This window comes from Oryx dammah, unplaced genomic scaffold (genome assembly GCF_014754425.2).
Source record: "Oryx dammah isolate SB20612 unplaced genomic scaffold, SCBI_Odam_1.1 HiC_scaffold_29, whole genome shotgun sequence".
Lineage (NCBI taxonomy): Eukaryota > Metazoa > Chordata > Mammalia > Artiodactyla > Bovidae > Oryx > Oryx dammah.
In genome coordinates this window covers 15,268,078-15,291,038 of record NW_024070213.1, presented here as the reverse complement: position 1 = coordinate 15,291,038, position 22,961 = coordinate 15,268,078, and the positions used below count along the sequence as shown (strand labels likewise).

Here is a 22,961-nt window from a genome sequence, read left to right as displayed (position 1 = left end):
TAGTTGAGAAAGACTATTCCAAACAGGTAGAGGAGGAGCCAGAATACGTGTTTTTGTAAAAAAACAAAAATGGTAGTTATAACATCAAAAGATTACTGTTAATTAAAGAACAACCAGACATCTCAAATTAATAAATTTAGCACTTTTCTATGTCTGGGAAGGAAAGCTATGACAAACCTAGGCAGTGTATTAAAAAGTAGAGACATCACTTTGCCAACAAAGGTCTGTATAGTCCATGCTATGGTTTTTCCGGTAGTCAGGTATGGATGTGAGAGTTGGACCATAAAGAAGGCTGAGTGCTGAAGAATTGATTCTTTCAAACTGTGGTGCTGGGGAAGACTCTTGACAGTCCCTTGGACTGCAAGGAGATCAAACCAGTCAATAATAAAGGAAATCAACCCTGAATATTCATGGGAAGGACTGATGCTGAAGCCAAAACTCCAACACTTTGGCTACCTGATTCGAAGAGCCAACTCATTGGAAAAGACTCTGATGCTGGAAAAGACTGAAGGCAGAAGGAGAAGAAGGCAACAGAGGAGATGGTTAGATAGCATCACCAAGTCAATGGACATGAATTTGAGCCAACTCTGGGAGACAGTGGAAGACAAAGGAGCCTGGAGTGCTGCAGTCCATGAGGTGGCAAAGAGTTGGACACAACTTAGTGACTGAACAATAAAAACAAAATGCCTGGGAAGATGCAAGAGTCTGGGGTCATTGAAATCATCTCTTTGATATACACCTTAGCTATCTGGGGCCAGGACCCTGTTTTCTCCATCCTGAATCCCTTCAGGCTGCACAGTCAGGGTAGCTGCAGTGGCAGATGGCTTGATGGCCCTAACATCTTTTGTTGGCTGACTGGCAGGTGAATTTGTTGGTCCGCAGTCTCTACTAAGAATTTTGGATTGCCTTGTAAGTCCTCAACGTTTCCTCTTTGAACAATAGCAGGTACATCCTAATTGCTTTGTTTTCTACTAATTCTTCCCCTTTCCCATCTCATCTTTTAAAAAATTTATTGATTTTAATTGGAAGATAATTACTTTACAATATTGTGATGGTTTTTGTCATACATCAACATGGATCAGCCAGAGGCTTACATGTGTCCCCCTTCTCAGCTTTTAAAATAGCTTTTTAAAAACACAACGTATGGAGAGAATGACATAGAAACATATACCCTACCATATGTAACATAAATAGCCAGTGGTGATTTGCTGTGTGATTCAGGGAACTCAAACTGGGGCTCTGTAACAACTTAGAGGGATGGGAAGGGGTGGGAGGTGGGAGGGAGGTTCAAGAGGGAGGGGACATAGGTAAACCTAGGGCTGATTCAGCTGATGTTTGGCAGAAATCAACATAATATTGTAGAGCAATCACCCTTCAATTAAAAATAAATTAATTATAAAATAAAAATGAAAAAAAAAGTGATCCAGAGTGTATTATCTTTTCTACCTAGAATCCTTCAACATTAGTGACTAACTCCCTTTCAGATAAAGTTCAGATGCCCTGGTGCTGCATCCAGGGGTATCCACATGTGCTCAGCTGGTGGGCCTAAACCGGCATGTGCTCCCCTCTCTGCCACAGCAGGTTCTTGCTGAGCTGTTCAGGCTCAAAAGCATCTCCTAGAGGCATTGCTCAGCTCTCCCATCCTCAGTTCCTCTCTTCTCCTGTACCTGCTTTGGCACAGGAGGAAATGGGAGCACTCTAAGGGATGGACAGTGAGTCCTTGTCCTCTCTTGTGGCAACCTCAGCCCAGTTCCTGGAACACAGGAAGGATTCTATAAACTACTTCTGGAATGAATGGCCCTCTGACTCTCTTTCCTTCCACAGCAGGAAAACGGAGGCCTCCCTGCTCTTTATCCTGTGGTATTTGGACTGGCCTCCCTTTTCACATTGGAGATACACACAGGTACACACAAACACACACACACACACACGGGCTTCCCTGGTGACTTAGTGGTGAAGAATTCACCTTCCAATGCAGGAGTCACAGGAGACACAGGTTTGATTCCTGGGTTGGGAAGATCCCCTGGAGGAGGGCATGGCAACCCACTCCAGTATTCCTGTCTGGAAAATTCAAAGGGCAGAGGAGCCTGACCGGCTACAGTGCAAGGGGCTGTAAAAAGTCAGATATGACTGAAGCGACTTAGCACGCACGCCCTTGAGGCTAGGAAGAGACTCCATCCAGGGGAAACACTTCTGAGCCCTTCTGCTGGGAGACTCGGTCCTGAGACTGTTCTGGGTTCTCTCACCACCCTCCAGGCATCTCTGTGCAGTCACACCTGCTCTGTCTCTGCACCCCTCCTCTGGTGGAGCTAGTCTTTGTCTGTAGCATCTCTGGAGGCTGCTCCCTCCATTCGGTTCAGCCTCTTTGCACCCAAACACGGTGCTTCCCCAGCTACACTCTCAGCACCGTCTTTCACAAAGGCTAGCATCTCCCTGCTGCCCTCTGGATTCTTTCTAAGGTTGTGTTGGTCTTATCATCCATTGTTCAGAAACCTCCAGGTCTCCCACATCCTGAGCAAGGCCTCAAGGAGACATCTTTTCACTGTGTTTACCCTTAGATTCTTGTCCACACTCGGTGCAACCACAGTGAACACCGACCTCTCCCCACCCTCAGCCCACACATCACTCTTTTTGTGCCTGACTGTATGTGCTGTCCTTGCCCTGGAATGCTCTGTGCCTTCTTGCTCCCATGGCAGCCAACACGCGTTCCATGTCGCCTCCTCCTAGAAAGGTCCCTGCCTTCCACCTGCCTTCCCCTCCCCAACACAGTACTTTAGCTCCCCTTCCCCACAGTTTCAGACAAGCTGCCTCCTAAGACAGCCATGGCTGTTGGCAACTAATTTCAGGGCCTTGCATGGGCTCTGAGAACCTACTGGATAAGTCTGCAGAGGGGTGGCTGAATACATTGAGGGTATCATTTATCTCGCTTTGTCTGATCCAAGCTGTAACAATCTCATTTCTAGTAGTGCTGGCATCAGCTCTCATTTATGATCAGGCTGGTAATCCAGCGAGTGGGTTATCAAGAGCGGTGGCTATCCTTTTTTCTCTTTCTTTGCCTCCTCCTCCTATAGTCCCCCCTACCTCTCCCCTTCATGGCTGCCTTCTCCCCTCCCCCATGGACTCCTTTCCAGGGAGCAAGTCAGGAAAGAGGAGAAGGCGTAATGCGAGCCCATCTACGCTGCTCACAGGTAGCAGCACTGCGAAAGAGCTTGGTGGGAGAGAAGATGCAAGTTTACACGTCAGAACCTTGTTGGAGGCACTGGTCTCTGCCTTGGACTTCCCTGGTGGCTCAGGCAGTAAAGAATCTGGCTTCAAGGCGGGAGACAGGGATTTAGTTCCTGGGTCAGGAAGATCCCCTGGAGAAGGGAATGGCAACTTGCTCCAGTACTCTTGCCTGGAGAATTCCATGGATGGAGAAGCCTGGTGGGCTACAGTCCATGGGGTTGTAAGAATCAGGCATGACTGAGCAACTGACAGCGACTCTATGACAGGACTCACACCACGACCTCCGCCTTCTCTGCACTCTGCCTCAAAGCCCTTTGCTCTTCAGATGGTCACTGTAGGGTAAGGAAGCAGCAGCTCTCCTTCCCACCCTCCCAGAGGTTTTGAGGGAAAATCTGGCTGCCTGCATCCAGCAGGGTGACCTTGGACATGTCACAGCATCTTTCTGGGCCTTGTTTGCTCCTCGACATCAGAGGGATTAGACCCGATGATGAGTTTTCCCTTGCAGAGGTGCAACCCCCTGGCCTGTGGTCCTAATCAGTTGTGTAATGTGTCATCAGTAGCGTGCTACTACTAATGTGTTTTTTTAAAACATAAGGTAAACAGGACTAGTGTTACCCTCGGCTTCTCATGCTTCTAGATTAGGTCTGAGTGAGAGAGGAGGGAGGTTTCTGCACAAAACCTCACTACCCCAGTGGAGCTGGGTGATGTGCAGAATAGTCTTTCATTGAATCTCATGATGAGAGTTAAGACTTTCAAGCCAGGTCACCCCCAGGGTACCTCACCTGCGTGAGGTCACTCCATGGTCCTTTATCTGTACCAGGTAACCCTAGTAGGGTCCGTTACCTGGACTAGATCATCCCCAGGGCCTCTTACCTGGTCCAGGTCACCCCAGGGCCCCTTATCTGGACCAGAGTCATCCCAAGGTCCCTTCCAGTGCTGACATCCTAGTCCATTCATACCAGTTGGACAGTACATCTCAAAACCAAGAGGCCCAGAGAGTGCTCCAGGTGGCTTCAGGCCACCTTGAAGACCCATTAGTGAAACTGAGGCTAGAGCCTGTCTCCAGACCATCCCACAGGAGAGTCCCATTAGGACCTGTGGCATCTGGTGCAGTGGGGGGCGGGGGGCAGAGTGGGTTTCCCCTTTCCTTCCTGATGGGCTAGACCTCCCCAGTCCCAGAAAGACCCTTGACTTGGGCTTTGAACAGAAAGGAGAGCCGTGAAACCAAAGCTGCCCGCTGCTGCTGGCACAGCCCGACGCGGTGATCCCTGGCCCCGCTCTCAGCTGTCAGCTTCCTCCCCCAGTGATCCCTGGGACCACCCATGCCGACAGGAAGCGCGCTGAGCCCACTCGGGGCCTGCCGGTTGTAATGGCGTGGCAAGTCATCATCTAGGGAGGCTGCCGCGAGAGATGTATTATATTTGTATTTTTTTCTAAATGGAGCTGGAACTGTGGCCCAGAAGGCCTGGGGGAGGGGACTCGAGGTGAAGGGGAAGCCGGGAGTCTGGGGGCGGCAGGCACGGGATGGTGGTGGGGATGGGCTGGCTCCAGACAAAGAGAAACCCGAGAGTGAGGGATTAGGCTGCAGAAACCTGTGAGGGGAGCAGCGGGCTTTCCAGGGAATCTCCAATATCAAACCCTTTTCCTGAAGAGCTTACTAGAAAGGACTTCAAGGTAAATCCCCCCTCCCTGGCTCAGAGCTGAGGTTAGTTAGAATGCTGGGGCCAGGAGCAGCCGTGACATTAATCATCTACGTCCACAACCCGTCCCCAATCTCGGCGTGGGCTTCGAAGCTCCTTAGCCGCACACCCCTCCCAGCCCAGTTGTGGGGTTTTCCTCAGGGCCCTGACGAGAGAGAGGAAATCCTTTCTTTGCTTTTAGAGCGGTGAGCGAAAGTCTCTGGACACTTGCAGCCTTCGACTTCAACAGCATGGAAATTTGGCATAAAAACATAGACTGGAATTTAATCCTCTAAGAGGAGTTTGGGGACACGTTCCAAAAGAACCTCTTGATCAAGTCTTACCACCGTTTTATCAAACAAATTGTTGCTGTTGTTTCACCGCTCAGTCACGTCTGATTCTTTCCGACCCTGGGGACTGTAGCCAGCCAGGCTCCTCTGTCCATGGGATTGTAAGTGACACAGCTGAAGGGCAATGGCCTAGCTTTGTGTTATTCACTAAATTGTGATGTGAGCTTCTTGAGGGAGAGACTTGTGTCTTAGTCACCAGGACCTGGCATACAGTAGGTACTCAATAAATGTCTGAAGATGAAGGAAGAAGAATAAAGAATGAAGAAGATGATCCTCTACTGAGGAACTTGAAGACAAGGTGACAGTTGGATTATACAGACGTCACCGTTTTTCCTTTTTTCAAGTCTTTATTGAATTTGTTACAATATAGCTCCTGATGTTTATATCCTGATTTTGGGGCCTGTGAGGCACGTGGGATCTTAGCTGCACCCCCTGCATTGGAAGGCGGAGTCTTAACCACTGGACCACTAGGGAAGTTCCCAGACATCACCATTTTTCAAAGCTGTCCAGACACCCTGGCTATATTGATTTAGCTGGAACAGTCTGCCTCTTCCCCTCCCCGCAGGGGCCAAGATTACCTATTTTGAGGTGCTTTTAGTTAAGAGATGCATGCATGCATTCTTAGTTGCTCAGTCATATCCGACTCTTTGCCACCCTTTGGACTGTAGGCTCCCAGACTCCTCTGTCCATGAGATTTTTCAGGTAGGAATACTGGAGTGGGTTGCCGTTTCCTCCTCCAGGGGATCTTTCTGACCCAGGGATTGAACTTAGGTCTCTTTCATCCCCTGCACTGCGGGCAGATTCTTTACCTGCTGAGCCACCAAGGAAGCCCATTCTTATCATTGTACATGCTAAGTCACTTCAGTTATGTCTGACTCTTTGTGCCCCCATAGTCTGTAGCCTACTAGGCTCTTCCATCCATGGGATTTTCCAGGCAAGAATACTGGAGTAGGTTGCCATTTCATCCTACAGAAGATTTTCCTTACCCAGGGATCAAATCCGAGTCTTCTACATAGCAGGCAGATTCTTTACCTGCTGAGCTACCAGTGAGTGATAGTTGCTCAGTCATGCCTGACTCTTTGCAACCCCATGCCAGGCTCTTCTGTCTATGTATGGAATTCTCCAGGTGAGATTACTGAAGTGGGTTGCCACTTCCTTCTACCAGGGAGCTACCAGGGAAGTCCTTAATTAGGGGAACCTTATCCCCTTAAGAGCAGGTCTTATCCAGCAATACAAGTAGATTGACTTGTAAAATTATCTGGATAGGCCAGGCAAAATATCCCATGTAATAGTCAACTCCTGATGTGATTATGCTTCATAACAAATATCCCAGAGTCTCAGTAACTTGCAAATGTGGCAGAGAATAAAGAACAATGGGAAGAGCTGGCTCCAAGCATCACAGAGTAGTCCGCTGTGGAAATGATCAAGTAAACGTGGCCACTTATAAAGTGTGGAAGGGAATGAGGCTTCAGAGAGAGCAATGACTTAGGTGGCATCCAAGATTCTTTCCAACAGTCGTATTGTTTGGTCATGGATAGTAGTGACCACACTGGGCAGTTTCCAAGTTTTCAAGAGAGACTGATGTAGAAAACAAGTCCCAAGGCTGCCTTAGCTGTAAGTGATGAGAATTTCCAGAATATCTGTCCAACATCAGTGCTGAAGCCTGAATATTTTGTCACACAACCCCAAGTGTGTGTGCTGCAAAGCAGTGGCTCCAAGAACCAGGAAATTCCTTTCCTGGAGCCATCCTGTTTATACAAACTGAGTCATCCCACTAGAAAATCAGGTACCTGCCATCTTTTCCAAATGCCATTTAAACACAGTTCAGGCAGCATCCAGGGTCTCATTGCGGTATTTCTGGGAAGGAGGGTGAGTCACAGGTCATGTCTCTCCTTTTCTTTTGAAGCATACGTTGCTCGTCATTGTCTGCACTCGGAACACCTTTCCCCACAAAGGCTTAAGAGAAAAGGCAAGGGTGTATTTGGATACCATGCCTGGAAGGCTCCTGGCATAGAGGAGAAGCCCAGTTATGCTTGAGAAATGAATGAGGGAGGGAGGGAGTGAATGGAGGCAGTGTTTTAGGTTAAGATACTGAGAACTCGCTTGTGTTCCCATTTCTCTTCTTGCTGTCAGCCAAGCTAAGAGTGCACTCGCAGCCCAGTTGTAGGTCCTTAGAGGTTGTGTATTTGTGTCTCCCTCCTTTGTCTGGTCCTTATTTCCTTTTCCCCAAAACTCCATACACTTACGTATGTGTTCTTTTCATTGACTTTGCCCTCACCCTCTAAGAAGATGTAAGGACAAAGGGATAAAGCAAATAAAAATCCTCAGGGATTTGTTGCTTGGGAAGTTCTCTCAAGCTTTACTATTTTCATTGCTTTTCCACCTGGCTGACTGCATCACCTCTGCCCGGATGGGTAGGTGGGAAGATAGATGATGGATAAATGGATGGGGGAGTGGAGGAAGGACACATAGGTAACTGGCCTTCACTTCCCACTTTGGAGATGAAAAAAGTAAACAAGAGCGACTCAGCCAAGCTTTTCATTTGTTTACTCAAGAAACCTTGGCTGGAAATTCACCAAGTGGTTCTCTGAAAATCAGAAGTGAATTGATAGAGCTCGGAAACTCAATGCTCTCTAATTTTAAGAAGCTGATGTAAGATTTTTTAGGTGCCACAAATGCATGGCAGATGGAGCAGTGGCACAGAAAATGTCAAGTTCAGCTGCAGCGTGCCCCCTACAGAAGACGCGCGTATGTGGTGAAGACACCCTGGGAAGGGAAAACACCTGTATAGACTGATCGGGATGCTGGTGATCATAAAAGTTCATTCTCTGACAAAAAGATTAGAAATCAGATTGGAGAAGCTCCCCCAAAGGAAACCTAAGATGCTTGAGAGTGACTGAGGTGGGGGTGCCGGGGGAGGAATGCTGTAACTTTAGGGTTGAAAATTTACATTTCTGTTCAGTGAAAGGACCTTGAACTCCGTTGGCATCAGAAACTATCTTTGTTTTCCAGCTTCATCAGTTTCTAGGTGTGTGGCCTTGGGAAAATTATTTCACCTCTTTGAGTCTGTTTTCTCACTTCTACAGTGGAGATAATAATACTTAATACCAGAGATTATTTTATGAACAGGAGAGCAAGCTGCCTGCACATGGTGGGTGTTTAGGAATTGTTGATTGAAGCTCCATGACCTCTGAGGGTCTGGAGTTTTTCTCATAGAAGATAGGAGAAATGGGAAGATTTTTCCAGAAGACCAGTCTCCAAGCCTTTAAGCCCCCTGTGGCTGAGAACCAAAATTTCCTGCCTTTTTCTGTGGCCATTAGTGGAGTTCACATCTGAAGACTCCCACAACCCTAAGCTCTATTTCCACGGTAGCCAAGAGGGATGCTTATGGACTGGTCTGTATCTACCATCAACCTGAGATCGACTGTTAGAGCCAGACTCTGAGTTCATGAGGAGCAGAACTCTCAGAGAGGCATTGGTGCTTCCGTCTTCATCCAGAGGAATTACTATTTCACAATTCACAAGTTATGAGGAACAGTGGGGGCTGAGTCTCTCTTAACCACAAAGAAATGAAAAAAACGTGTCCTTGCTGATCTGTCCTGCTGCTGTGTTGATTTGTAGGCAAAAGATTCTTAATACTTAAGCCATGACTTCAAGGCTGGTCTTTCCTGTTACAACTTCCAGGGTTTCTGAATTGAGTCCAATCCTTTATATGTGGAAATATCTATATAATGAGAGCTGGACCATAAGGAAGGCTGAGTGCCAAAGAATTGATGCTTTTGAATTGTGGTGAAGAAGACTCTTGAGAGTCCCTTGGACTGCAAAGAGATCAAACCAGTCAGTACTAAAGGAAATCAACCCTGAATATTCATCAGAAGGACTGTTGCTGAATCTGAAGCTCCAATACTTTGGTCACCTGATGTGAAGAGCTGATTCATTGGTAAAGACTGATGCTGGGAAAGATTGAAGGCAAAAGTAGAAGGGGGCAACAGAGGATGAGATTATTGGATGGCATCGCTAACTCAATGGACATGAGTTTGAGCAAACTCCAGGAGATTGTGAAGGACAGGGTGGCCTGGTGTGCTGCAGTCCATGGGGTTGAAAAGAGTCAGATAGGACTTAGCAACTGAACTTGCTTAGCAACAGCCTTATATAAACCCCAGGTGATCCTTTGGAGATTGAAAGGGAATTCCACCTATTGTCTTTATTTCCTCAGTAGTCTGTGAATTTGATGAATGGATTGGCAAGAGAGACCTCAATTACCAAACACACCAGGGGCTTCCTTGTGGCTCAGATGGTAAAGAATCTGCCTGCCATGCAGGATAACCAGGTTTGACTGCTGAGTTTGGAAGATCCCCTGGAGAAGGGGATGACAATCCACTCCAGTATTCTTGCCTGGAAAATCCCATGGACAGAGGAACCTGGCAGGGGTCGCATAGAATCGGACACAACTGAGCAAGTTACACTAACTAATCAACCAAACATGCAGAAAACCTTCAGAGGTCTCTTTGGCTTGTTCTTCAAGTCGAACCCAGTGGTTGTGGGTCTCTCCATGTTCCTGCTGGGGAGGGTGAATTACTCCTGCCCTGGTACTGTGACTCTGTTAATGCTGCCCTTAAAAGTCTGACTCCAAGACATAGCCAGGATTTGCTTACATGTCCATCTTCTCCACTATATCCTGTGAACTCTTAGGACAGAATAGCCTGGCATGCTGCAGTCCATGGGGTTGCAAAGAATCAGACAGGACACAGTAATCTGTTCATCTTTGCTTCCTTAGCAGTGAGCATGGTGCTCAGTATCTAGACTGTGCCCAGTAGATGCTTGTTCGATGAATGAGTGAATGAATGAATAAGTAATGGATGATGGACATTGAGAGCTTTCTTATGCTTCTACTGTCAAGACTTTTACTATTTTCCTAAGCGATAGAGGTCCATTGCAAGAAAGCCGCTCATGTGCCTTCTGCTAACTCTTCCTGTTTGTGTGGTCCATCAACACTTACAAATCTCTTTCACACCAGACCCTGAGTGCCGAGCACAGTTGTCTTCCCTTGTCCTTAGGAGAAGGGGATCACTGGACACTGTGTGGAAATGCAGGCTGATGAAAGAAACAGTGAGGACCTTTCCGTGCTTTATTTTTACCTAAGTGTTTATATTCATGGGCTGCTTCTAGCTGAATCTTTTCAGTGACCACCTCCTGAGTGAGGAGACAGACTCAAGCCAACATATTTCTGAGTCTTTCCCTTCCATTGCTTATTAGAGGCTCATGATGGGGAGATTTTTTTTTTTTTTTGTTTTCCCAGCCTCACCATATGTGGGATCTTAGTTCCTCCACCAGGGTTGGAACCAGACACTGCATTGGAAGCACAGAGTCTTAACCACTGGACCTCCAGTGAAATCTCAACAGGGAAGATTCTTAAACTTTCAGCTTTTAATCCCTTTAAACTGACTATATTATACAGTTACTAAATTATAGAAAGTGTTTTAGAAAGCTAGTTATTTTCTTTAGAATTAGACTCTCCTAACTGATGGCTTTTACAACCGACTTTCTTCAAAGCCTTCTGTGTGCGTGACAGGGCTGAGGCTGTCCATGTGGACGTGTCAGAGTCATATTAAAACCTCACGGCCCCCTCTCCCGCCCCATCACTAAGCACAATGATTTCCATCCACACATTTCAGTCGTCTGCCTCTTTTCGTGTTTGTTTTGTATTTACAGCTGGTGACATTAAGTTCAATTCACGAAACAAGATAGCCACTCAACATCTACAACAGGAAGGACACCACACAAAATGGCAGGGCCTCAGAAGAGTCAAAATCGTCCATGATCTCAAAGGAGCTTGTGGTTCAGGGTGCAAGTCAGATAAACAGGGAGAGGGATGTGTGCAGGGCATGATGAGAGTGGGGAGGAGAGGTGCCCGGGCTCCCAGTTCTGCCAGGGGGAGGGATGCGGAGTGGAGTGGGGAAGACCCTTCACAGAGGAGGTTCAGTGGAACCTGAAATAGAAACAGAAATCCATCCAACAGACAAGAAGAGGAGGAAAATGATGGATTGCCGTGGCACGCACCAAGGCTCAGGAATATGGGAAATGTGGTGACTGTAGGGAAGTCCGGATGGCTTTGAGAGGCTTGGAAAGCTGGCAGATTCGGTCTCCAAGTGCCGTGGCTCAGTGTCAGCTCAGAGTGTGGGTGGGGAGCACGTGAGTCTGCAAAACTAACTCAGGGTCATATCTCAAAGGTCTTGAATGCCATACCAAAGATCTGGGTGGTATCGTGTGTGAGGATGTGTGTGCATGTGTGATGGAAGGGTAGATATGTTCACTGAAGAATTTTGAGTAAATGAAAAACAACTTGTGTTCCATCAAGAGCTTTTCCACCAGTCCTGGCTGGTCCACTCTATCCCATTTGATACACTATTTCTTCCTTAAGCTATCATCCTGAAATGTACTTCCTGGACAATGTCGAGTGTAATCCACTCCTCCTTGTTATTTTAACCTAAGCCCAGGTAATCAAGGCCAAGATTTTAACTGCATCAGGCAGCACAGGGCTGTAGCTGCATATTTTCAAAGGAGAATGGTTGCTGGGGATTGAGAAGAGAAAACCAATTGCGTTTGTGCTTGTGAGGCTGTCCAGTCTCTGTGCTTTCAGCTAGGTGTCTCTGGAGCACTTGCCAGCCGGCTTTGTAAAGATTTTGTTGAAAATCAACTTACGAATTCCTCCCTAATTGGCTTGGCCCAGGTCTAATCTGTTATTGCTGGAGCCAGCCTGGCTTCTATTATGCAGAGTGCTTAGGAGTTCCGGCCCTGCTCCTAGCTTTGTGGAGGCTGGCTATTTTTAGAAGCCAGTCTTAGTGCTGGTGAAGGCTGGTATCACTGCATCCTCTGAAGTGACCCCAGAAGGCTGCCCATCTGATACAGCGTGTAGACCTCTGAGAACAAAAAGCGAGTCTTGGAATTGACATTTGTATGTCAGAGGGTTATGGTTTTATACATTTTTTTTTTCCTCTCCCCAAGATGAAACAAAGCTTCCTCTTTGTTCCTGCCTTTCTAAATGGATTCCTGGAAATGGGCCGTGTACCCGGTCCAAGCCGGTAATACCTGTGGTCATGGAACGTCTTTAGAAGGTGGTTTCTCTTGGCCCCAGGACACCCTGGAGAAGCATCAGAGGAGGGACAGGGTGGTGGCGTCCCTGGCCTTTGCTGAGTTCACCCTCTTAAGGTTGTCCGGTGTAAAACACACAGACATGCCTGGAAAAGGCAAGAGGAGAGACCCAGTGTGGGGCTGGGATCATTTCTGGGCACTGTTTGCACCGAGTAGCCCCAAGACCTAGGACTGAGACACCTGGTGATGGCGAGTTGGTGAAAGGGAAGATGCAAAGGTCAGGGCAGCCCCCTCAGAGGAGAGGGCTCAAGTCTGTCTTGGGAATTCATGAGGGAGGAAGCCGAGGAAGTGGAGAGCCCTAGCTTTTCCTAAGATCCTGGAAGGAAGGACATTGGATTTCTGAGTGCCATTTGCATGAGTGTGGAGAGGACAGGCTGTATCAGTTTATAGTCTCTCAGACATAACCCACCCCGTCTCTCCCCACCAGCCCCCACACCAAGTCCTCCAGGGGGCTTGGTAGAGTTTAAACAGTTCTGTTGGAGGAAGTCACTCATACAAACATCACCTCTATAGCCCTGAGCTCATTAGAACCAAGGAGACCAACTTAGAGCCCCAGGAATCAGGACAGAGTCGTCTATATACGTAAATACAACATGCATTTTACAAGCTTCGGAAAACTAGTCTGACATCTGTTTTGCTTTCCTTGTTAATTCCACCCCACTCCGCTCTCTACTTACCCTCACCCCATCCCTGACTCTAAAGTGAATTCCTCAGCAAAGCCTGAGTTAAGGGATGTGATAGACCCTGCATTTGGAACTGGCTCCCAAAGCTTGCTTTGGAAGATTTCTTCTCCTGGAGAAGGAAATGGCAACTCACTCCAGTACTCTTGCCTAGAAAATCCCATGGATGGAGGAGCCTGCCAGGCTACAATCCATGGAGTCACAAAGAGTCAGACACAACTGAGCTACTTTACTTTCACTTTCACTTTCAGCCAGCTAGCTAGCCAGGCAGTTGTTCATCTCAAGGACCTGACCTAGGCAAATCTGTACCTTCTGGTATGTCTTGTCACCAACTGGCGGCTGCTGGTCTCCTAGAGCCCGCGGGGAGTCCCCTGGGCATCATGGACCATGGCTAGGATAGCACACCAGTTCAGGGAGAACCACAGCTCTTGACCGTGGCCCAAGCAAATTGCCAGACCAAAACAGGTGTGCTGGTGAAGTTCCGTGCATTCTCTCTGTCTCGAAACTTCTGCTTTAGTTTTATTTCATTTTTTAAATTTAACTTTGGATCCTGGTTTTTCTCCTTTTTAAAAAAAATTAATTAATTTTTGGCTGTGCCAGGTCTCCATTGCTACGTGGGCTTTTCTCTAGTTGCAGTGAATGAGGGCTAAATCTTCATTGAGGTGCTCAGGCTTCTCATTGCGGCGGCTTCTAGTTGCAGATGCAGGCTCTGGGGCATGCAGGCTCAGTAGCTGCGGCTCCTGGGCTCTAGAGCACAGGCTCAGTAATTGTCGCACGTGGGCTTAGTTGCTCTGAGGCATGTGAGATCTTCCTGGATCAGGGATCGAACCCATATCCTGCGCTGGCAGGAGGATTCCTTACCGTTGAGTCACCAGGGAAGCCCCTGGTTTTTCTTTCTTTACGTGGATATCCTAGAATCTTGAAGGTTCTCCAAGAGAATGGGAATCACAGCACCATGGCAAATCAGACCTGAAGGGGATTTAAAGTGGTTTCTTCAATTTGAACATGAAGATGCAGAAGCCCAGTGAGACAGAGAATTGCCTAAGGACCTGGGGCTAGTGGAAAACACATCCAGGGCTGGAAGTGAGGCCTCTGACTCTCATTCAGTGTTTATCCCTTAAATATGAGTCTGTTTAAGGTACACTTATGCAGGATACATTGCAGCCATCTGTACTCCAGTAAGAATTAACAATACACAGGACAGGTATCACTGAACAGTTATTAAGTGACAGACATTGTTGTGAGCACTTTATATATGCAATATTATTTACCCTTTTGTCAACCTACTGGGTGGGTATTTTTACTATTCTCAATTTGTAATTGCTTAATAACGTGCCTTAATAATTAGGGAACTCTTGGTGGTCCAATGGCTAAGACTAGACTCCAGATTCTCAATGCAGGGTGCCCAGGTCCAACTCCTAGTCAGAGAACTAGATTCCAGAAGCTGCAGCTAAGAGCTTGTATGCCTCAATTAAAGATCCTGCATGTTGCGATGAAGACCTGGTGCAGCTGAATAAATTAATACATAAAATATTTTTTAAATAGGGAGGTGTTTTTTAATAATTTGTATATTTTTGTCTGTGCTGGGTCTTCATTGCTGTGTGGTTTTTCTCTATTGCAGTGAGCGAGGGCTACTCTCTAGTTGCGGTATATGGGCTTCTCATCGGGGCTTCCCTTGTTGGGGAGCTCTGGGCATGCAGGCTGCAGTCGTTGCAGCACATGGGCTCAGTAGTTGCTGCTCTCAGCTCTGGAACACAGGCTCAGTAGTTGTTGTGCATGAGCTTAGTTGCTCCACGGCCTGTGGGATCTTCCCAGACCAGGGACTGAACCCATGTCTTCTGCATTGGCAGGCAGATTCTATACCACTGAGCCACTAGGGAAGCCCTAGGGAAGTCTTATCAGACTTACTTCCTTAAGACTCAGGTCTAACTTTGCATCAGCAAATCTATACTGAACCACTCCAAGGGATGGAGCCCTGCCTTCAGGAGATCAATCACAAGTAGATCAATCACAGCAGTGCACAGTGGCAGCTATAACGAAGCAACCACCTTGTTGTGGGGGAGGGGGCGGACTTCTCCAAGGAGCTAGCATTTGACTGTTCTTGGGGATGCATAGACTTTTGCTAGCTGGAGAGTGAGTGCTTGTGTGCCAGTGAAGGGAGATGCTAAGGGGTTCAGGGAGAAATCTGGAGGTGAGGAGCTCGGGGTCCTGGAATTCCGGCAGAAGCATCACGGCTGTGGGAGGTGCTGGGAGGCTGGCTAGAGAGGTAAGATAATCCAGTACCTATGTCCCGAGATAGGGAATCTGGATTCTATCCAGTAACAGAGAGGAGCCAACAGAAAGGCTTGTGAGTAGGTTAGGTGATGGTCTTGGATTCCTGGAGACTTGGGGCTGGATGGATGTACTGTGTGTGTGCTTGGTTATTCAGTCGTGTCCAGCTCTTTGAGACTTGGTGGACTGCAGCCTGCCAGGCTCCTCTGTCCCTGGGGATTCTCCAGGCAAGAATACTGGAGTGGGTTGCCATGTCCTCCTCCAGGGGATCTTCCCAACTCAGGGATCGAATCCAGGTCTCTCACATTGCAGGCAGATCCTTTACCGTCTGAGCCCCCAGGGAAGCCCAGGAATACTGGAGTGGGTAGCCTATTCCCTTCTCCAAGGGATCTTCCCAACCCAGGAATCGAACTGGGGTCTCCTGTGACGAGGAAAGCCGGTAGGAGGAGGTGGTTGCAATTGTCCAGGGAGAAGCAATGGGGGCCTGGACTCCTTACAGCCATCTGACTGGCACAGGCTGCCTCCACTCCTCTGCCTGCACTGATTTTGGAGGGGAGAGGAGGGGGGATGCCGTCTCTAATGCATTCTGCCTGCAGGGATAGCATATCCATCAAATCTAAGCTTCCATGTCCATATGGAGACCCCACCATGGTCCCTACCCTGAGCAGGCTTGAGCTCTCTTCTTCCGGCCTCTACTGTGTCTAGTACATTTTTCTTTCTCTCTTGGTGCACATCGAATTTCCTTGCACATCTTCGTACATTTCTGTCTTCTGCTTCACACCCAGCTCCTTGAAGGCAGTCCAGATCTTTGCCTCCTTAAATACTTGGCACCATGCCTGACATTTAATGAGCTCTCAGTACACATGTGATGAATGAATCTACTTTCTAAATAAGGCAGTGACTACAGATAGGGCAAGAAGTGGCCAACTTTGGGAGATTTTTTAAAAGTTTACTTTATTGAAGTGTAGTTGATATATAACTTTGTGTTAATTTCTGCTGTACAGCACAGTGATTCAGTTTTATATATAAATAAAAAATATATATTGTTTTTCATATTTTCCCATCATAACTTATGACGGTAAATTGAATATAGTTTCCTGTGCTACAGTAGGACATTGTTTTCAAGTTACATCAAGGGTCAGCAAATGAATCCAGCCCACTTTATTTACCGCTTTTGTAAATAAAGTTATATTGGAACATAACCAATGCTGTCGGTCCATGTTTGGCTCTAGCTGTTTCACTCTGCAGAGGCAGAGTTAAGTTATATGACCAGACCATACACAAATAGTTGCTATCTGCTCAGCCATAAAAAAGCATGCAATATTGCCACTGGCAGCGCCATAGATGGACCTCGAGATGATCGTACTAAGTGAAGTGAATCAGCCAGAGAAAGCAAATATTATATATCTCATACGTCAAATCTAAAAAGTAATACAGGGACTCCCCTGGTAGTCCAGTGTGGTTAAAACTTCACCTTCCAATGCAGGTCCAGGGGGAGGTTTGATCCCTGGTGGGGAAACTAAAATTCCACATGCCTTGCAGCCAAAAAACCAAAACATAAACAGAACCAATATTGTAACAAATCCAGTAAAGATTTTTTTAAATGGTCCACATCAAAAAACACTTAAATAAATGATACAAATGAACTTGTTTACAAAACTGAAACAGACTCTCAGACATAGAAACTTATCAAAGGGGAGAGTGTCAGGGGAGGAGTAAATTAGGAGTTTGGGATTAGCAGGTACAAACTGCTATATATAAAATAGATAACTAACAGGATCTTCCTGTAGAGCACAGGGAACTCTATTAAACATCTTGTAATAATCTATAATGGTAAAGAATCTGCCTGCAATGCACGAGACCTGGGTTTGATTCCTGGGTCAGGAAGATCCTCTGGAGAAGGAAATGGCAATCCGCTCCAATATTCTTGCCTGGAGAATCCCATGGACAGAGGAGCCTGGCGGGCTACAGTCCACGGGGTTGCAAGAGTCGGACACGACTGAGCTACTAAACTACCATATTGTAAATCAACCAAAGTTCCATTAAAAAAAAAAAAAAAACATTGACTATCTAGACCTTTGCTGAAGAAGTTTGTTAACCTCTGAGTTCAATGAGCAGAATTAGTGACTGGAGATACAAGGTGATGGAAAGGAACGAGTCGAGATTTTTCCTTTTCTCATGTCTTCTCACCTAAACAGAGCTTTGCACCCAAGTGATAGCACTGACCCCTAGGCCTGCAGGTGCTGAGACACCCCCGCTGTGGGGCACACCAGAAAGGGAGTCTGAGCCCAAGGAGGACAAGAGATCCGGGTCAGAAGAGACAGAGGCCAGGGCTGCCGGGCAAAATCCACCTAACCCCCGCTGCCTCTCGTGCCGTGCTCTCTCGTAGTCATCCAGTTTGGCTTTGTAACCCTCTTCGTGGCCTCCTTTCCTCTGGCACCTGTGTTCGCCCTCCTCAACAACGTCATTGAAGTGCGCCTGGATGCAAAGAAGTTCGTTACAGAGCTGAGACGGCCAGATGCTGTGAGGACCAAGGATATCGGTATGTCTGCTGCCCGGAGGCCATGCCGCTCCTCCCCATCCCCTCCCTCCGACCCTCCCCCTATCTCCCAGGCCGCCTTCCTCCCACTGTGTCAGGCATCCAGGATGCTGGGACATCTCTTGCTTCATCAGCCCCTCTGAGCCCCCTCATCCTCTTCTTCTCAGGTGCTGGGAGGTCAGATGATTCACACACACATACACACACTGGCCCCCGGGTTTGCAGACAGGGCTGCCCCTAAGCCTTTCCAGACAAGCCCATCTCTGGGGGCCCCGGCAGAGCTCCGCTGGTAACTTGCCTGCAAAGCGTCACTCTGGCTGCAGCCTTGTCATCACTGGGCTGGGGGCGGGAGGGAGCCAGACGCCCTTCTCTTTCTGTCTTAACAGGGATCTGGTTTGATATCCTCTCTGGCATCGGCAAATTCTCTGTTATCATCAACGTAAGTGCTTGCGTTCCTGACACCTTTTCTCTGTGGGAAGGGCCTTCCGGGGGAGCTGAGGTCTTCAGGGCAGGAAACCAGTTCTGTTACCTCCCAGCTTCTTCCATTTGGAGCTCTAATTAATACAGTTGTTGTTCTTACTGTTTAGTTGCTAAGTCGCGTCTGACTCTTTGTGACTCCATGGACTGTAGCCCGCCAGGTTCCTCTGTTCATGGTATTTCCCAGGGAAGAATACTTAAGTGGGTTGCCATTTAGCCCCTCTAGTTAATAGCGAGTACACGCTTCTTACGCATCAGGCTGTCGCCAGAGCTCTGCAGCTTTGTCGTTCATTTCACTAAGAGAAAGAAAGGTAATTACCCACCAGAATGCGTACCTTGGCCTTAAGAATCCAGATCAGATCTTTCTTCAGAGCCAAGAGTCACGAGGAAAGAATTCCCCATATCTATCCATCTCTTCCCTTTCTTTCTCTACTCTGGAGCTGAACAATACCTGGAGCATCGCCCAGGCTGCAGTTCCTAATTACCGTTCCTCCGAGTTGTCAGTGTGAAGTCTTAATTATCCCTGTGGACTCTGGCACTGCTTGCTTAAGATAGGACATGGAAGAAGAGGGGTCCTGCCTGCTCTGACCTCCTTAACTGCCTTGCCAGACGTGTCCAGGTTTCAGAGGAAATCCTGCTGGACCCAAGCCAACAAACAGCTCTTTTGGCGTCTGCATTCCTTACAGACGGTGGCCAGGCAGGGTCTCCACTTCCATCTCCTAAGACCAGATCAGTCAGCTCAGCGCACAGCAAGAAAGTTACGGCCCCTGTTCCCTGGGGGGAGAAACACTGACTCTGCCCGGGCTCCCCACTAAGGACGCATAAAGTGACATGAGGTGTGCAGAGAGGCAGAGAGGATCAGCCTGTCACACACGGGATGTTTGATGTAGGAAGTGCAGGTCTCAAGGCTGAGAAATCAGGCGCCGTTTGGAAAATAGATCAATAGCTGCTTTGGAGTTGAGGCTTCTAGAGAAGAAGTAGTTGCTAGTGCTAGTGGCTTCCCAGGTGGCTCAGTGGTAAAGAATCTGCCTGCCAAGGCAGGAGATGCAAGAGATGCAGGTTCAACCCCTGGGTTGGGAAGATCCCCTGGACAAGGGAATGGCAACCCACTCCAGTATTCTTGCCTGGAGAATTCCATGGCCAGAGGAGCCTAGGTGGGCTACAGTCCATGGGGTCACAAAGAGTCGGACACGACTGAGCACGCATGCTTCTGGGAAAAAGCCCTTGAGTACCAAGCACTTTTCAGCTAGACAACAGAATGATAGAGGCGTTACTTCCCTGCCCTTACTTCTTATTTGTTAAAAAATGGGGGCAGATGAGAGTCTCAGCAAATCATATCATTCTAGAAATTAATAGAGATGATGAAGGTATGTCTGGTCCATGCTCTGTTAATTGCAGCTGTGATTATTAGAAGTATGTTTCTCACTGTCACATATGGCTATGGCCCCGCACACTCACGTATACATTTAGGAAACAATGCCTAAACTGCATTTTTTGAAAGAGCTTTAATTGTTGGTGCCGGGGACAGTATAAACACCTGCCAAAAAGATTTAAGATTTTCTTTGCAGAAAGTCCTCCTGCATTTAAACAGGCAATCATTCGTTTGTCATTTGGCTTGCTCCGCAGACATTTATAGAGGACTTGGATACACCCGGGGTGAGGTTGGGTGTGTGCGTTTCATCCAGCAAGACCTACTCCTCTCCCTTGGTGTCTTTTTCTAAGCAAAATGGATGAGAGTGACTTCCATCATGTGACAGGATAAAAGGCGCTGGGAGACAGTGGGGAAGCAGGCTCCCTGTGGAACCATAGCCGCAGTGTTCCTGGCTTTCTGGTGTCACTCAGGGGCAAGTGTACCATTCGATGTCCTTGCCCGTCACATTTAAGTGGCCCTCTGGACTTCCCAGGTGGCACTAGTGGTAAAGAACCCGCTTGCCAATGTAGGGGAGATATAAGAGACGCACTTTTGATCCCTGGCTTGGGAAGATCCCCTGCAGGAGGGCATGGCAACCCATTCCAGTAGTCTTGCCTGGAGAATCCCATGGACAAAGGAGCCTGGCGGGCTACAGTCCATAGGGTCGCAAAGAGTCAGACACGACTGAAGCGACTTAGCACGCACACACTCATTACTATTGACAATTTTCTCAGAAAGTCTTCCATTCCTTTTTTTGAAAAATAGTTTTATTGATTTATTTATGTTCAAATGTGCTGGGTCTTTGGTTCTGCCTGGGCTTTTCTGTAGTTGCAAGTGGTGGCTACTCTCTAGTTGTGGTGCCTGGGCTTCTCATCGCAGTGGCTTCTCTTGTCGCGGAACATGGGCTCTAGGGTGCTCAGGCTTCAGGAGTGGCTGCATGTGAGCTCAGTGGTTGCAGCTTCTGGGCTCCAGAGCCCAGGCTCAATAGATGTGGCGCACGGGCTTAGTTGCTGTGCAACATGTGGGAGCTTCCTGGACCAGGAATTGAACCCATGTCTCCTGCATTGGCAGGCAGATTCTTTACCACTGAGCCACCAGGAAAACCCCATCCACTCCTCTTTGGTGTGGCCAATGCCAGCATCAGTTCAAATATCTCAGAGATGTTTATGCCCTCCCTCTCCAAATGGTCCAAACTGGCTTAGCATCCTTTTCTTCGGTGGTCGTAATTCACTCTCTTGAGAGCCAGTGGTTTCCTTCCACGTGTCAAAGATGGAAAAGCCAGGTAGGTCAGCAACATGAGCTCAGGGACGAGGATTCTGTTAGTCAGAGCAGCACCTCTGGATGGGGAGCCCAGGAGGGGGGCGGTCTCTTGGCCAGATGGACCTGTGCCGCCTGGAAGGTGTCCGTCCTGACCGATCCTCAGGTGCTTGTGGTTCTGCCCCCAGGCTTTTGTCATCGCCATCACCTCTGACTTCATCCCCCGCCTGGTGTATCAGTACTCCTACAGTCACAATGGGACTCTGCACGGCTTTGTCAACCACACCCTCTCCTTTTTCAACGTCAGCCAGCTGAAGGAGGGAACGCAGCCCGAGAACTCCCAGTTTGAGCAGGAGGTTCAGTTCTGCAGGTAAGGTGATTGGGAGCAAGAGGGCCGTGGAGGACTGGAAGCGGCAAGTCCAAGTAACTCTCCGGATGACCTAGAATTGTATCATTATCCTTCTCCTTAGCCTCTGTCTCCTACCCCCAGACCCCAGATCCCAAGAAATGAATTTCAATGAATCAACCAATATATTTTTTTTAACTGGAAGGTTTCAACACTTTATTTTTCTTAACTTTTAATTTTGTTTTGGGGTATAGATGATTAACAATGCCATGATAGTTTCAGATGGATGGCAGAGAGATTTAGCCATACATATACACATATCCATTCTCCCCAGACTCCTTTCCCATCCAGGCTGCCACATAACATTGAGCAGAGTTCCTTGTGCCATACAGTAGGCCCTTGCTGGTGATCCATTTTAAAATATAACAGTGTGTCCATGTCCATCCCAAACTCTCTGACTATTCCTTCCCTCTATCCTTGCCCCTGGCAACCATAAGCTTGTTCTCTAAATGAATCAACCAACATTTGTTGAGTGCCTTTTGCTAGACACTGTGGAGCAGACGGAAAGGTATATAGGTTCATTCTCACCATCAAGGGAAGGTCTGGTTTATGGTCTGGTTGGGAAGGAAACAGAACTCTCTAGGACATTGCACATTGTTCAGTGATTTTGTCTAGTACAGACCGTGGACTTCCCTGGTGGCTCAGACGGTAAAGCGTCTGTCTACAACATGGGAGACCCGGCTTCGATCCCTGGGTCAGGAAGATCCGCTGGAGAAGGAAATGGCAATCCACTCCAGTACTATTGCCTGGAAAATCCCATGAACAGAAGAGCCCGGTAGGCTACAGTTCATGGTGTCACAAAGAGTCGGACACGACTGAGCGACTTCACTTACTTACTTACTTACAGACCATGAGCCTCATGGGTGTTTGGAGGAGAGGGAGAATGGTAGAAACTGGAATGGAAAGGGTAGGCTTCTTGGAGGAGCCATGAAGAGTATGTAGGGCAAAAAGCATATCATTGGTGTGGAGTCAGCACGAGCCAGGTCATGGGGGTGGGGATGAACCTGGGGTATTCGATAAATGCTTAGGGGCTAGCTGGTAGAGTCTGCGAGGAGAGTGTTTGGGAGATAAACATAGGGAATATATAGGAAATACAATATATAGAGCAACTCCTTGGGTAGTGTAAGCCAAAGTGCTGTTGGACTTGAATAGGTAGGATGAAGTAGATACTAAGAAACCTTGAAATCTTATAGGAATTTTAATGTGATGCAGTAGGAAGTTATGGACTTTTGTAGGACCAGGTAGTTACAGGATAAAATGTAGGCTTAGGAAAATTAATTTGGTCTCAGAGTGGAAGATGGGTTAGAATTGAGGGAACTCAAGGAGAGCTGCTGAGGTGCTAGACCATTCAGACATGAGCCATGGAAGGCCTGGAATGGGAATGTGGAAGAAATTCGGAGTGGGGGAGAAGATGAGCTACTTAATGTTGTACCTTACAAAGCTGGGGACCAGAGGCCTGAAAGAGAGCCTGAATCAGGATGATTCTGAAGTTTGGGCTGACGTCAGAAGACTGG

The 22,961-nt window shown here is 47.7% G+C and overlaps 1 protein-coding gene across 1 annotated transcript in view; it reads left to right on the top strand.

The window, feature by feature from the left end:
* The window catches only part of ANO2 (anoctamin 2), a 337,093-nt gene that overhangs the window by 300,592 nt on the left and 13,540 nt on the right, over positions 1-22,961 (top strand). The window contains exons 21-23 of the mRNA XM_040234945.1: positions 17,747-17,899; positions 18,283-18,335; positions 21,230-21,411. Of these exons, the coding sequence (XP_040090879.1) occupies positions 17,747-17,899; positions 18,283-18,335; positions 21,230-21,411 (388 nt within the window). The remainder of the gene's footprint in view (positions 1-17,746; positions 17,900-18,282; positions 18,336-21,229; positions 21,412-22,961) is intronic.